This window comes from Stenella coeruleoalba, assembly GCF_951394435.1.
Source record: "Stenella coeruleoalba genome assembly, chromosome: 18".
NCBI lineage: Eukaryota > Metazoa > Chordata > Mammalia > Artiodactyla > Delphinidae > Stenella > Stenella coeruleoalba.
The window spans coordinates 67857143-67873174 of NC_137164.1; the positions used below are offsets into that span (position 1 = coordinate 67857143).

Below are 16032 nucleotides of genomic sequence, written 5' to 3' on the forward strand. Positions count from 1 at the left end.
CTGGGTTTAGGGAATATGCACCCTTAACCCTACACGGTGTTGCCGAATGGTTTTCCCTACGCGGTTGTACCAATTTACATGCTACCAGTAGTTATGAAGACGGTGACATTAGCAGTATGAACAACAAGCTGACTTTATTGTATTCTTGCTATGCCGGGCACTGACTCTTCTAAGCACTTCTTTGCATTAATTTATTTAATCCTCACAGCAAGTCAATAAAATATGTGCTAGTATTATTTCTCATTTTGTAGTTGGAGAAACTGAGGCTTACAGAGGCTAAATTGCTTGCCCAAGGCATGCTGCTAGTAAATGGAAGAGCCAGAATTTGAAGCCAGGAATCTGTGCCCTTAACAGTTTTTCTTCATGTCCTATGAACGCTTGGTATCCAAATGACTTAAGTTTTTCCTGACTGGTGGGTTTAAATAATCTCTCTCAGTGGTTTTAATGTATACTATATTTCCCTGATTAGTAATGACAATGAGCATTTAAAAATATATTTATTGACAGTCCTGTTTTCTGTTCTGCAAAATACCTGTTTATGGCTTTTGCCCAATTTTTTATTGGATTGTTTGTCTTTTTCTTACTGGTTCATGAATGTTCTTCATATTATGTGTCCTGACCCTCTGTCAGTTATATGTGTTACAAACAACTTCTCCCAGTTTGTAGCTTGTATTTTTCCCTTTTTAAGTTATACGAGTGAAGTTTTAAATCTGAGATTTCGTATGAGAATTTTCAGTCTTTTCCTTTATGGTTTGTGTATTTTGTATTTGTTTAAACAATCCTCTTCTGCTCTCCAGCTCATAAAGATACTTGGCTCTATTTTCTTTTAAACCTTTTATGTTGTGCTTTTTCACATTATAACCCTTAATCCTTCTGGGATTGAATATTGCACATGGTGTGAGTTAAGAAAGATCCAGGTTTAGTTTTTAAAATATGGATAACCAGTTGCTCCAGCACTACCTACACACCTGCTTTTCTTTCCCTAACTAGTTTGCCACCTTCTCACCTTTCCAACCCCAGAATTCTTTAAAAGGCTTATTGTTTCTGTAAAATATTTCTCAATTAATTGTAAACAAAAAGGTGACTTTTTCCTTAATATGAAGTTCTGGTCACTATATTTGCTTTCATGAGCTCTGTGTCGATTACTTTCATTTGTCATTTATCTCTGGGGAATCCCTAGCCACTTAAAGAGGGTGTGTGTGTGGGTGTGGGTGTGGGTGTGGGTGTTTTGCATGATCCAGGGTCTCAGATGATATTTGAGATACACCTTAGAAAAGCATGTTCATGAAATGGGAGGTAGATTGGGAGTCATTCAAATAGGGAAGTAATGTGAGCTAAGCATGGAAAACAGATTGGAGGAGCCAAGTTATGAATGGGAGGCTAAGGAGCCTGTGCTTTTCAATCACCAGTGGAGATGTTATTGAAACGTTTTGTAGAGGGAAGTAATGTCCATCAAAACGCTGTTGAGCCAAGAAAAAAAAATGCTGTTGTGGGAGGTTAGAGTGTCTTTATAATAAAAGAGGGGTTAAGGAATTGAAGGGGGAAGTGGGAAAGGAGTTCATTTAGAAGATATTTCCTATTACTTCACTCATGAGGTAATGGACCCTAAACTGGAGTGCTGGCAGTGCACAGAAATGAGGGGGTTGGGTTTGGGAGTAGTTGCTGATTAAACTTGACACAATTTGTTGAATTCTCTATGCGTACAGCGGGGTACCATAGTGACCTCAAAATTCTGTCTCCAATGAACACTGGTCCTCTGCTTTGACCATTAAAAATTTTTTTTCTAATAGGTTTTTATGGCCTTCCCTATCGTCGTTAGGTGGTTATCCTCTCAAAAGCAAGGTTTTGAAAGGGAACCCTGCATTCTGTGCTTTTACATACCAAGCCACCCATCATCTACCAATTTCTAAAAGCAGGAAAAAAGGATAGAAATTCAGAGTTCTGTGCCAATCTGGGATTAAATCTGCTGCACTTTAATTAGATTTTTCTTCCTTCAACACTATTTTGAAACCTTAACAGGATTTTTTAAATTGTGGTAAAATATACATAAATTAAAAAATACGAAATTTACCATTTTAACCAATTTTAGGTGTATAGTTCAGTGACATTAAGTACATTCACACTGTTGTGCAACCATCACCCCTGTCCATCTCTAGAACTTTTTTGTCATCCCAAACTGGAACTCGGTTCCCATTTAACACTAACTCCCTATTCCCCCCTCCCCGCACTGCTTGGCAACTGTCCCTATGAATTTGACTACTCTAGGTACCTCATGTAAGTGGATTCATATAGTATTTATATGTTTGCAACTGGTTTATTTCACTTAGCGTAATATCTTTAAGGTTTATCTGTGTTGTGGCATGTGTCAGAATTTCTTTCCTTTTATTTATCCATTCATCTGTTGATGGACATTTGGGTTGTTTCTACCTTTTGGCTGTTGTGACTAATGTTGCTATGAACATGGGTGTGCAAATACCTCTTCTAGTCCCTGCTTTTAGTACTTTGGGGTGTATACACACAAGTGGAATTGCCGGATCATATAGTAATTCTGGTTTAATTTTTTGAAAACCTCCATTTTGTTTTTTAATGGCAGCTGCACCATTTTACATTCCTACCAGCAACACACAAGGATTCTAATTTCTCCACGTTTTCACCAACACTTGATATTTTCTGGTTACTGCTCTCGTTTTTGTAATAGCTAACCTAATGGATATCAAGTGGTATCTCATTGTGGAACAGGATTTTTTGGGATAGTTATTGAGAAAGCATTCAGGGTACTTCCCAATACTTGCCATTTCTTTATCAGTTTTACTGTGTAAAACTGATAAATGGAGCTTTTTTAGTGCCAATAGAAGCAACTTTCTTACAACTGTTCTTTCAAACTCATTCTCTCAACTTATTCTTTTTTTTTGCCGGGGGGGTGGGGAGAGTATAATTGCTTTACAGTTCTTTCCTCCCCTGCATAAACTCATGTACAGTTCTCAGTCTGTAAACTTGCTACCAGGTAGTAAGCAAGTCATAGTCTATTTGGCAGAGAGTGTGTTTAAAAGTCTAGTTCATTGTAATGTCAAGACTGGTAAAACCTCTCCTGGTAAAAACTGGTAAAATTTCTCAGACTGAGAAATGTTTATAGGGAAGATGAGAGTGTTGCTTTCTTCTTTCTTGCTTTATATCCTCTTCCACTTCCCACCTGCTATCTGGGGTCTCTCCAGAGTTGCAGTATGGTGTAAGAATGAGTGGCACACGGCTGGAGGAGCTAGGTTGACCAGGGCAGATATAATCTGGTATGCATTCTTTTGGGGAATGACAGACGTCCAAAGCTGGCTGGTGTCTTCTAGAACATTGTTGTGGGTTTGGGAGAATTCCTCACCTGTAGAACCCTTAATGCCTGCTCTGTCTTTTCCTGATTCCTATTCCTCTTGATAGGCAGGGTTTCCCATAATGACCCAGCGTGGGTCTCTTTTCCATGATCCACATCCGGGCCACAAGAAATAGTTATAAATCCTTGCCTCACCAAAATCTTCTTTCTCTGTCACGAAAGGCATTGCTTATCTTCCCTAGATGTCCCTCACAATCCAGGAGATATAGAAAATCAAATCATTCTCATGAATTCCTTTCACTTGGCATAAAGTGTTCAACCTTGATTTCTTAGCTTAAGAATTCCACCTCCTCTAATTAGTTTTTAATGTCTTTCATAGTCTCTTGCTCGTTTCATAGTTTCTTAGCATGTCCTAGTAGGTGGCTTGGTCTAGCACCTTAAGGATATGTGGGTATTTCGTTCCTATTTAGTTTTATTGCTGAATCCCTGTGACTACATGGAAAGTAGCACTTAAAACCTTTTTCTGATTAGACAAAATTACTTGGGGAGGAAGCATTACCTTTGTTTTAGTAATTAGCTCCCTGTTTATCCAATCAGATTACATTTGTCTGTTCACTTTCCCGGTTTTCATTGGTAAACTTCATGAGCTTAATATTATCCATTAATTTCTTTAAAAATAAATTGTATTTTGGCATGTACATTATGTGGATAATGAATTTTATAAATTACTGAATTATTTTAATTGATCTAAATTACCTGTTTCAGTTTTTATTTGACCTTGAATTTCCACTGTCTTGCTGAGTTCCTGGCCCATGTGGAAGCTCAGTAACTGGATGAATGGATGAGTGGGTGGATGAATGGATAGTCATCTTGCATTTTTGTAATCTCAGAAATAAATCTGCCTTATCTATACTTTCATTTTAAGATTTATATTTTGTTTCTTCTAAGCCGTTGTCAAATTAAGCTATGTTCATCAGATAGCCTTCCTAGCCGTTTTATCAATTCTCTTTAATTCCTGATTTTCCAACATTCGCAAAATCCATGCTCTATTAGGTAACATGACTGGTTGATCTCTGCAGATACAGAATCCCTGCAGCTCCTTTGAGAGCAAAAAGAGACAAGAGGGCTCCCAAGGACCTGCCCACAGAAGTCCCTTCCTTATGTAGCACGACTCTTTCCAGTCAAGCACGTGGCTTTCCTGTTTGCCTTCATTTGCTGTGGGAGCACCTGAGCTGCTGAAGGCTAACAGTACCACGTATTGATAGGTATTGGTAGGTATTGAAAAGGGTGCACCTCAGGCTGTTCCTCATTTCCGCCTTTGCAAGGTGTGTGCACACCTTGTTTGCACTCTCTTTCCCCCAGTGGCACTGATTATTCACGGCTCAGTTGAGTCTACTTCACACCATCTCTTACTCCAGTATATGTGTGAGCTGCTTTACGTCTTTTTCTCTTCAAGAAAATCATGCTCTTGGACACAAATTCTAGTCATTATTAATAACTTTAAGTATAGAGCTAGTGGTGTATTTATCTGACTGGGGGAAGAGGTCATATATTTTGAAATGAAATAATTTATAATAAAGAACTGGGGATATAAATCTTGAAAACTCTTGAAGATACTAAAAGGCCTTCTTTAGAATTTTTTAAAGTTTTTAATCTATTTCTTCATCTAATAGTGAAACCATTTTCCCTCAAATATTATCATTCAAGGAAAATAAAATGATAGTATGTTATATTTATTTATTTATTTATTGTTGTGTACCAGCACATTCCTACTGTTTTCATTGCATATGTAGAGTCCCTCAGTAATGGCACTTATTAAATATGTCTTAATGGTATAATCTGAGAAACTAACAGTCTTTTCTCATTCTTTTGTGGAAAGATATATTCTGATTTCCAAATTACCAATTTAAAAAGTTGTGGAATGAAACAGATTGTCCAATAGAAATCTAATATGAGCCATATTTGCAGTTTAAGTTTCTTAGTAGCCACGTTAAGAAAGTAAGCACAAGTGAAGTTCATTTTTCTAATCCAGTTTATTTAACCCACTATATCCAAAATGTTAGTATTTCTACATGAAACACAAATTATTAGTGGAATACCAGAAATGAAACATACTCCTGATGCGTATATGACAGCAATAACATAAGTAATGGAACGATTAAAGTGGAATGTACTAAAGCAGTGAAGTTGTGTTTAAAAGGGAAAATATATCATACTACTTCTGTATTTAAAATTAAATAAAATTATAAATTTAGTTTCTCAGTTGCACTAGTCACATTTCGAGTTCTTAATGGCCATGTGTGGCTAGTTAGATGGCTCACAAACAGAACCTTTTGTAAGTCAGACAGTGTTTACAGAAGAAAAAACACATTTTTGTAAAGGGCTCCCCCCATGTGTCAACCACAGTTTTGGTTTTTATTATTTAAAATTAGAAATAGAGGAATTAAATTCATTTTAAAACAGAAGGTGAATTTCTCATCTAGGTGACAACCTTCTAAAATTTTAATTTAGAAGCTTAACAAAAATTAGAACTATTTTTAAAAAGTGGAATGATTTCCTCTCTGGAGCATGTAACTAAAGTGTTGAAACAAAACAAAAGGTTTTGCTGTTCTATATGTGTTAAGCTCACTGCTTTCTTAACACTGCTTTCTTCACACATCCAAGCACCTTCTGACTATGGAACGTGCTGGATGAATAGAACTTTTTTATTATTCCTACGACTGTATTCCTGTGAAGTAAATTTTTTTTAACCTTGAAGAGACTCTTTAATTTTACTCTGAACAACTCAAATAGTTTTCGGTTTCTTACAGTGTAATTTGTCTGCTGGGATTTAATATACTGTTTCTCGTTAGTGTTTTACATGCTGGATTTTCATTTTGCATAGTCACGTTGTTTGAACATTTGCAAGCAGAGCCGACTAACTGCTATTGGCCTGTTTCTTTGTGTGGCACGATTTCTTCTCTCCACCTGCTCACAGCAGGTTGTCCACAGGCCTGAAGAGTAGCTAAATACTTTTGAAAATATCTTGAGATCTTGAGAAGTCTAACAATTTCCGCATTTGTGTGATGTGAAGCTATTCGTCGTGTACCTTTGAAGGCTTTTTTTTTTATTTCTCATATTCTTAAATATTTTCAAGAGAAGATAAATTTATTATAAATAACAGTACAAAGCTGATTGCAGCACTATCGCATTCTGCATTGAATAGGTCATTGATATTCAACTAAGTGGAACTAATTTTCTGTGTTAAAGCAGACAAATTTGGAATAGTGTCACATGAATCTCATGTTATTTACTGCAGAATACCAGATTAAATGGATTACTTGTGAATTGATTGCAGTGTTAAATAGATTATATAACATGATAACTTAAAATGCTCAAGTGAGCCTTTGTAAAATAGAATATTACACAAGCACATGAATGTAATAGAAGAGATGTTATTATGTTTATGGAATGTGTATCTGTGATATATTTGCAAATTCTTGTCCACACGGAATTTGAATAGATTTAAAAAATTTAACCTTGATTTTCTGTTTTTGAAGAAAATGAATGGATTTTCTCACCACTTCAGGAGAGAAGTTTAAATTTAAATGTTATTTTATTTTTTCTCTTTTTCAGATTAAAATAACTCCCACAACTTCCGAGAACAAACTTTAGTTTTAATCCTGATAAATGTATGTGTATAGATGCTAAAATAAATATGTTAATAATATTTTAATTAGAAAATTAAATGAAACGACTTACATTTTTGCTTATACTTTGCCAGTACAAAAAAAAAGTGGATTTGGAAGTAATCATCTTAGTTTTCAGTCCCCAAATAAATGTATCCCATGTTTTTTCGATGTTTCTCCTCACCCCTCCACCCCCTTAGCAGTAACTAGCTGTTTTGTCCTATATTCATGTGATTACTCTAGACTCATCAAATGTGATAGGAAACCATCTATTTAGGATGTATAGGATATATAAATATATAACTTAGAAGATGAAGTAGAGGATGGTGTTTTTTTCTAATGAAGTAGGAAATGAAAGAGTAATTATTAACCATCTCCTTTTCACATTCCTGAAAACATCAATTACAGTTACACATCTTAGAAACAAGCCCACCAGTAGAACAGAAATAACTCCTTTCACTATGCTTCAAAAAATTTAATCACTGTTTAACAGCTGGGGTGTATTTACAACTATAATTTAAAATATTAATTTTGATGCAAGTCTACCTGCTTTTGTAGTGTAGTCTAGAAGCTTAGCCATTTTCTTGTCTCTAGTGGCATGTGCTTTATGATTTGGAGTTGCTTTTAAACATTTAATATAATGGGAAAATGTCTTTCTGTATCCCCTCCCCACACACACATACTTTTTCTCCTCTACTCTCTGTTAACTAGAAAATTATGTTTTAGTAGCTGCCAGAAGAAGAGGATTTTGAATAGTATAAACACTGATTATGGAAAACATGGAAAATAATACAAGCAGCTGCACTGCAGTCCGATAAGACAAATCCCGTAGTAATGGCCTTTAAAACATATTATCAAGTTGGAAATCAGTGAGGGAAAAAAGAAAACTATTACTGTTTCTTCCCCATACTGTTCAGTGAGATTACTTTTAAAGGTGAAATTGCCTTTGATTTTATTATCTTAGGAAGATATTTTTGGAACATTTTTAAATTTTGTGAATGTTTTTGCTTTTTTTGAGTGAGCAATCTTGCTAATTTTGTATGAATTTGATTCTAACAAATGTTGAAATTATTTTGTTAACAAAGTCTTCCTAAGTACTTTTTTCCTTAAAGAAAGAAAAAAAGGAGTATGTTTTGTAAATGTTGGAGCAGACTATCAGAATAAGAAAAGAAGGACGTTTTAATTTAGCTGTGAAGTGCCACTTAGAATAGGGGGTAAAATATTTTAGGACAGAATATGTTTCATGAAGATGAAAGTTTTAATTTTTATTTTATTTTACTTTTTTCTATTAGCTTATCAAGGGGCCAGTTCGTATTTGGTTTTGGCATACCTCAGATTCATTGTAGGCATTGAGTACTTTGTTCTTCGTGGATTCTAAAACTGAATTGTCTTAATCCTAGACTGTGGGAAAAGTGTGTATTCCTGTTTCCTGTGTAGAAGTAAATTCCAGTTTTGAATGACATCTTATTTCCCTGTTTTCTACTACATCAATCCTTATTGCTGAGATATGTCAGGTTTGGGTTCTTTCTTTCTTTCAGTGCACATATACAGACTGTGGTAGCTGTGGTGGGGGAATATCTGATACTCATTATGTACGTAATTTTAACCTGCTTTAAACTGAATGCAAAGTTAAGGGTAACTTATTGGTACTTATATCTATGGTTTCCGTATTCATTGTTACACTTTAATTGTATCTTTAATGTGAAAAAAAAGTTTCTAAACCTGTTTCCATTTTACATATTGCAAAATTACTTCTGTTTGCCTGGGAATCAGTCCAACCCACGTAGGGTAAGGAAAAGGAACTGTTACATTTTTTTAACGTCTCTTACATAGAAGGCAATTCTGATACGACCTAGGCAGTGTTCTAGACTCTGGAGATACAGCAGTGACCAAGACTTACACTGCAGCAGGGGGATGTAGATACCAAACACGTGACCACGTTAAAAAGGTAATTTAACAGGATAATTCATAGAAGGCAATTAGGAGGAAGTAGCTTTAGGTAGGGTTAGGAAGTCCTCTCTGAATACTTAACATTGAGTTGCAACCTGTGAGGAGTAGGAGGAAGCCATGCAATAATCTGGGGGAGGAAAGTCCCAAGTAGAAGGAATGGCACGTGCAAAGGCCCTGAGACAGGAACACGTTTGGTTTGTGTGGAAGCCAGGAGGAAGGCCAGTGTCTCCTTGAGTGGACAAAGATAGGCCGGGACCAGGTCATGTGGGGTCTTCGTAGGCCAGGGAATTTGGTTTTTATTCGATTCCTATTGCGAAGCTTTTGAAGGGTTAGAGTAGAAGAATGGTATGATGTGATTTAAAATTACTGCTGTGAGGAGGGATGGACCACAGGGGACTAGTGGTGGAGACAGGGAAGTCACTTGTATGATCATTGCAGTCATCCACACGAGAGGTGCTGATGATGGTTTAGATGAGGAGCTGGCCAGACCCAGCCCACTGCCAGTCTTTGTACTGCTCACAAGTTGACTGGTTTTTTAAAGTTTGCAAGCATTACATTTTAAATGGTTGGAAAAAATTAAAAGAAGAAGAATGTTTCATGACACATGAAAAGTATATGAGATTCAAATTTCAGGTCCGTAAATGGAGTTTTACCAGAACACAGTTGCATTTATTCATTTTCATCTGTCCGTGGCTGCTTTTGGAGTTGTTATTGTACATAGAAGCTTAATGCCCTGATTTGCCCCTGTCACACAGCAGTTCAGTAGCTTAGGAGTTTGTTGAGGTTTTTTTGACGCAGGACCAAGATTGAAATTTTTCTGAACAAAAAAGAACTGTCCTCAACCACTATTAATGGAACGTCAAACATTGAATGGCTTTGAAAATTAGTTTGTGTCGCAAACTTGATAATGTTTCTTAATGAAGTCAACCGGAAATTGCAAGGCAAAACAGCATTTACATGCAAGATGAATACTGTGGTAAAGTCATTTTGACAAATAATGTTTGAGTCACAACTAATGGCAAGCTGCTTTTTATACTTCCTAGGCTGTCAAAAGATTAAAGCAAGAAGTAGACTACAGTTCCAGCAGCATTTTTACAAAAGCAAAAGAAATTTCCATATTTCAAAATCTGTATAACTGTGCAATTGAGGATCTTCCACTCAACCTTCAACTGGAAATGATTAAACTACAATATGTTATGCTAAAGGCAAATATCAAGAGAAGAATCTAGCAAAATCTGGCCCTTTGGGGAAAAAAAATTGCCAACCCTTGGCTTAGACTAAGATGGTAGCAATGGAGATGGCTTGAAGTGAACTAATTTTGTTGTAGGAAGGGGACCCCTTCCAGGGCCCGAGAGTGGGCTCTGGTCTAACACTCGGAAATGAATTATCCGAGGAGACACACGTGCTGACAAAGCAAGAGACTTTATGGGGAAGGGGCGCCTGGGGGAGGAGAGCAGCAGCGTGAGGGAACCCAGGAGAACTGCTCTACCACGTGGCTCACGTTCTCGGGTTTTATGGACATGGGGTTAGTTTCTGGGTTCTCTCTGGCCAAACATTCGGACTCAGGGTCCTTTCTGGTGGCGCGCATCGCTCAGCCAAGATGGATTCCAGCGAGGAGGATTCTGGGAGGTTGGTAGAACATAGGGACTGGTGTCTCCTCTCTCCTTTTGACCTTTCCTGAATTCTTCTGGTTGGTGGTAGCTTGTCAGTTCCATGTTTCTTACCAGGACCTTCTGTTGTAAGATAACTCATGCAAGTGGTTACTATCTTGCCTGGCCAGGGCAGGGGGTTTTGGTCAGTGGTTCCCCTAACAACTTGACATATATTTTTGAGGGAAGGCAGAAAAGATTGGCAGGTAGATTAGATACTGGGTATGAAGGAAGTTAAAGAATTAAAGGTGAGTGAATGATGGTACTATTTACGGAGTTGGGAAGGCTAGGGGAGAAGCGGATTTGGGGAGGCAGATCAAGAATTCTGTTTGGACTTGGTAGGTTTAATATGTGCATTAGATATCCAGGTGTTGATGTCCAGTTAACAGTTGACTATATGATTCTTGAACTCAGAAGACAAATGGGAGTTGAAAACATAAATTTGATAGTCATATTCATGTAGATTTTCTCTTTAAGCATGGGTCTGCCACATACAAAAGGTTAAAGTTGGACCCTTATCTTAAACTAGATACAAAAATTAACTCAAAGTGGATTAAAGACCTAAACATAACACCTAAAACTATAAAACTTCTAAAAGAAAATGTAAGCAAAAAGCTTCATGACTTTGGACTTGACAGTGATTTCTTGGATATAACACCAAAATCATAGGCACAAAAGCAAACATAGACAAATTGGACTACATCAAACTTAAAAACTTTGTGTATCAAAAGACACAACAGAGTGAAGAGGCATCCTGTGAAAAGGGAGAAATATTTGGAAGTCATACATCTAATAAGGGGTTAATATCCAGAATATATAAAGAACTCTTGTACCTTAACAACAAAAAATTAAATAACCTGATTAAAAAGTGGACAAAGGCCTTGAATAGACGTTTCTCCAATGATGATATACAAATGAGCAGCAGGCATATGAAAAGATGCTTGACATCAGTAATCGAAAGAGAAGTGCAAGTCAAAACCACAGTGAGATATCACCTCATACCCGTTAGGATGGATACTATAAAAAAAAAAACAGAAAATAACAAGTGTTGGTGAGAATGTGGAAAAACTGGAACCTGTGTGCCCTTTTGGTAGAATTACAAAATGGTGCACCTGCTATGGAAAACAGTATGGAGGGTCCTCAAAAAATCAAGAATAGGGCTTCCATGGTGGCTCAGTGGTTAACAATCCGCCTGCCAATGCAGGGAACTCGGGTTCGAGCCCTGGTCGGGCAACTAAGATCCCACATGCTGCAACTAAGACCCGACGCAGCCAAATAAATAAATAAAATTAAAAAACAAAAATAAAAAAATGTAACATGTATTAAAAAAAAATGCGGGACTTCACATATCAATGCCGGGGACATGGGTTCGAGCCCTGGTCCGTCCGGGAAGATCCCACATGCCGTGGAGCAACTAAGCCCATGCGCCACAACTACTGAGCCTGCGCTCTAGAGCCCGTGAGGCACAGCTGCTGAGCCCGTGTGCCACAACTACTGAAGCCCACGCACCTAGAGCCCAGGATCCACAACAAGAGAAGTCACCGCAATGGGAATCCCGCGCACCACAATGAAGAGTAGCCCCCACTCGCTGCAACTAGAGAAAGCCGCGCGCAGCAATGAAGACCCAACCAGCCAAAAGTAAAAAAAAAAAGCATCCGTGGAATCCACTACCTTTTCTAACCGTTCTGAACTTGGCATTGGCAGTCTCTCCCACCCGGCCTCCTGCTCTAGAGTTAGGAACATGTTCCTTTTTTTAGTAGGACACACCAGAGTTTATGTCCACCTTCATTACTTCCATTCCTTAATTGCCAACAGGCCCATGAAGCTCCAACTTTCGATTTTTATTCCCCCTAACTCTTTGGGTCATCAGAAAATTCTTCTAGTCCTTTCTTTGACAAAGTGATATAAAGTAATCTATACTGGTGAAAAGATGTGATATATGGTATATTCTTAGGCAGCAGACTAAGATAATACCTGTAGCCTGTGCTAGCTGGGGCCTGAGGAGTTATTGACAACCTGGAAGTCTTCCAGGTTGCTGAGAGTTTTCCTGCTAAGAAGAGCCAAACTGCAGCAGTCTACTTCCTGTCCCTGTGGATTTGCCTCTTCTGGACATTTCATGTTAAATGGAATCATATAATATGTGCTCCTTTGTGACTGACTTCTGTTGTAGCATGTATCAGTACTTCATTCCTTTTTATGGCCAAATAATATTCCATTGTATGAATATGCCATATTTTGTTTATCCATTTATCAGTTGATGGACATTTGGGTTATTCAGCTATTAGGAATAATGCTGCTATGAACATTCATGTACATGTTTTTGTATGGATGAAAATTCATTTTATACCTCTCTTTTTTTTCCCCCAGTGTCTTTCTCGAGAAGCAGGTGGCAACATGAGCATTCAGTTTCTTGGTACCGTGGTAAGTATGAAAGAATTATTATTTTTTATATTCTCTTAATTTACAGAGAGAAAAAGTGATTGACTAGTAGTTATAGCCCATGGGTTTGAACTTGGCTTCATCATGGGTTTGTTTTGCTGTTAAGTGAGATGTCTTTGTATAAGAAATGGGTTCTTTAACGTGTGGGAAAAGATTCCATGATAGAGTAATTTTAGCTATTTCTTATGAGAGACAAAATGGTTTTTTAAATTATCTGTAGTTTGTTGAGTCTTTTAAGTCCTTTTTTCACTGGGGACTTTCTCCCCATTTTTAATAAAAATAAGAACATATTTTAAAAAGATGCTTTTGAAAATAGTGACCTTGGGAATTCCCTGGTGGTCCAATGGTTAAGACTCTGTGCTCTCACTGCCGAGGGCCGGGGTGCCATCCCTGTTCAGGGAACTAAGATCCCACAAGATGTGTGGCATGGCCAAAAAACAAAGAAAATCGTGACCTTGCTGTTCTGTTCTGTATATGTTTTGTTTTGTTTTTGCTCAGTTTTCCTTCTAGCTTTTTTTGTTAGGTGCTTTGGAGTCCACATTTCTAATGAAATTGAATCATAATTTCAAAATTATTTAACTCTACCTAGTGAAAATAAATTTAATTTATAGTTATTATTTTTACTTATAGGTTTATAATGATCATATTAGTAGTAGTATAATTTTCAAAATAATTTGTTGAAAAAGGTACCTTATTGTTTTAATTAGCATTTCTCTGCTTATTGGTATTATATTTGAATATTTCTCCATGTATTCACTTGCTAGGTATCATTTATAATCTGTAAAATGTCTGTTCATGTCCTTTGGGTGCCTTGTTCAGGTTATAAATTCACACTGGGTATTTCTGTTAGGTCCGTGTGTTGAGAATATCAGAGGACAGACCTGTGGCTTAGAGCAAAAGAAGAGTGATTTTGCAGCTATTGAGATAGGAAGGATATTAGTACTAAGGTGCATTTACTGTGTGCTTTGTATATGTATAGAGGTGTAGTAAAGTTTACATATTAAAGTATTTGTATAGGCACCTGCCTGACGTGATGTAAACTTTTAAGTATTGCTCCTTGTGGTTATTCTTGTTTTTCTGATTAATAAGTACTACACATGCTTATTTTTTTAATTAGAAAATTTAAATATTATTTAAATGCATTTTATAAGAAATTGTATTAGGTTTCTCCAAAGAAACAGAACCAACACGATGTGTGTGTGTATTATATTTTTATATATTACAGAGAGAGAGATTGATTGATTGAGTGATTGATTTTAAGCAATTGGTTCACATGATTGTGGATGCAAGTCCCAAACCTGCAGGGTAGACCAGGGAAGAGTTGCAGTTCAAGTCCAAAGTCAGTGTGCTTGAAGGATTCCCTCTTGCTTGGGAGGTCAATCCTTTTTCTTCAACTGAGTGAATGAGCCCACCGATATTATTAGAGGGTCATCTGCTTTACTCAAAGTCTACTGATTTAAGTGTTAATCTCATCTAAAAAAATACCTTCGTAGAAGCATCTAGAATAATGTTTGGCCAAATATTTGAATACTGTTGCCTAGCCAAGTTGACACATAAAATTAACCATCACGGAAGTATTCATTTTATTCCCTAGAGGTATTTAAGTTTTTAACAGTAGACATATGCTTCCAGAAATAGATTTATACATCTTTTCATGCAAGAATAAATTGTGGATATCTTTCTAAGTCATTACATAAAGATCCATGTCATGCTTTCTCACAACTACCTGGAATTATATTACATGAAGGTTTTTCTGTACCTCTGTGCTCATGCTAGAAAGGGCACTTATGCTGTCTCTGCTGCTTGATATCTCTCCTTGGATTCCAATAGATTTCTCAGGGCTCAGATACTGAAAACTGAGTTCTTGATAGCCACAACCTGCAAAGAAACCAAACCAACATAAAGTTTCTCCAGGCAGTTTTTCCTGTCTCAGAAAATGGCAACTTAAGCTAAAACCTTGTCTTTTCCTTGATTCCCCTCTTTCATCCACCACTCCCACTGCGCCCCCATCCTGACCAGAGTCTTCGTCGTCTCCTGTCCAGATTCTTGCAGCAGCCAGTCTTCCCACCTCCACCCCTGCTCCCTGCTTTATCATTAATATAGCAGTTAAAGTGATCCTTCTAAAATACACATCAACTCAGCCGACCTTGTTGCTCTTCTTCAAACGTGTTGGGCACAGGCGTCAGGGCCTCGTCATTTGCCTCTCTCCTGCCAGGCCTCACTCATGGCCTCATCCAAGCCTAATTACCTCCCAAAGGTGGCACCTCCAGATACCGTCATATTGGGGATTGTAGTTCAACGTATGAATTTGGGGGGGGCACAAACATTTAGTTCACAGTATACACTTAGTTGGTAGAGCTACATACCCCAGAACTTTTCCAGGATATCTGTGCCTATTTCAAATAGTAAATTGTCTGGGTTTGTTTTGTTTGCATGTTTTTTGGTGAAGCTGTGAGTTTGTGTATGTCAGATAGTATAAGCTCACAGAGAAGTAGAAAAGGTCCAGTATTTTATGTAACCCTACTTCCTTACTTGAACTGTGCTTCACAATAAGGAAGAATATTTTGTTACGACTTGAAGAATGCAGAAGTTACTGTTTTATTCCAAATCTTGTATTGCAGTCATTGTTTATATTTAATTTTTTAAAGTTCCATTATCTTTAAAACGCCGTAATATTAAGACAAACATATATCTCAGTAAGGCGGAATTTTTTTTTCATGTGAAATCAATACATATTGCCCGAAAGAGAGAATAAGCTTCGACTGCATTGAGCAGCTTCTTCATAGCTGTGCTTTTGGCATTTACCCAAGGACTCTTGAGGAACTATCAAATTATACGTCTTTGAAGCTTAGCCAGAGATCTTAATGAAACCAAATCATGCTAAAGTTCTTAAAGCTAGTTTAAATCTCAAATTGTACATTTTAAATTAAGTTTTTATTGATAATAAATATACTTTATTTCTCATTAGCCTTGAAAGCTTGAGTAACAATATCTGTAGAATAAACAT

General features: G+C 37.1%; 1 protein-coding gene across 7 annotated transcripts in view; it reads left to right on the plus strand.

Moving 5' to 3' along the window:
* The window catches only part of PCCA (propionyl-CoA carboxylase subunit alpha), a 389313-nt gene that overhangs the window by 312197 nt on the left and 61084 nt on the right, over nucleotides 1–16032 (plus strand). For all 7 annotated transcript variants that reach the window (XR_013824953.1, XM_079903492.1, XM_079903491.1 and 4 more), the window contains one exon: nucleotides 12954–13007. Coding sequence is in view for 6 of the 7 variants with exons in the window: in XM_079903492.1 (XP_079759618.1) it covers nucleotides 12954–13007 (54 nt within the window). In the remaining variant the exon portion in view is untranslated. The remainder of the gene's footprint in view (nucleotides 1–12953; nucleotides 13008–16032) is intronic.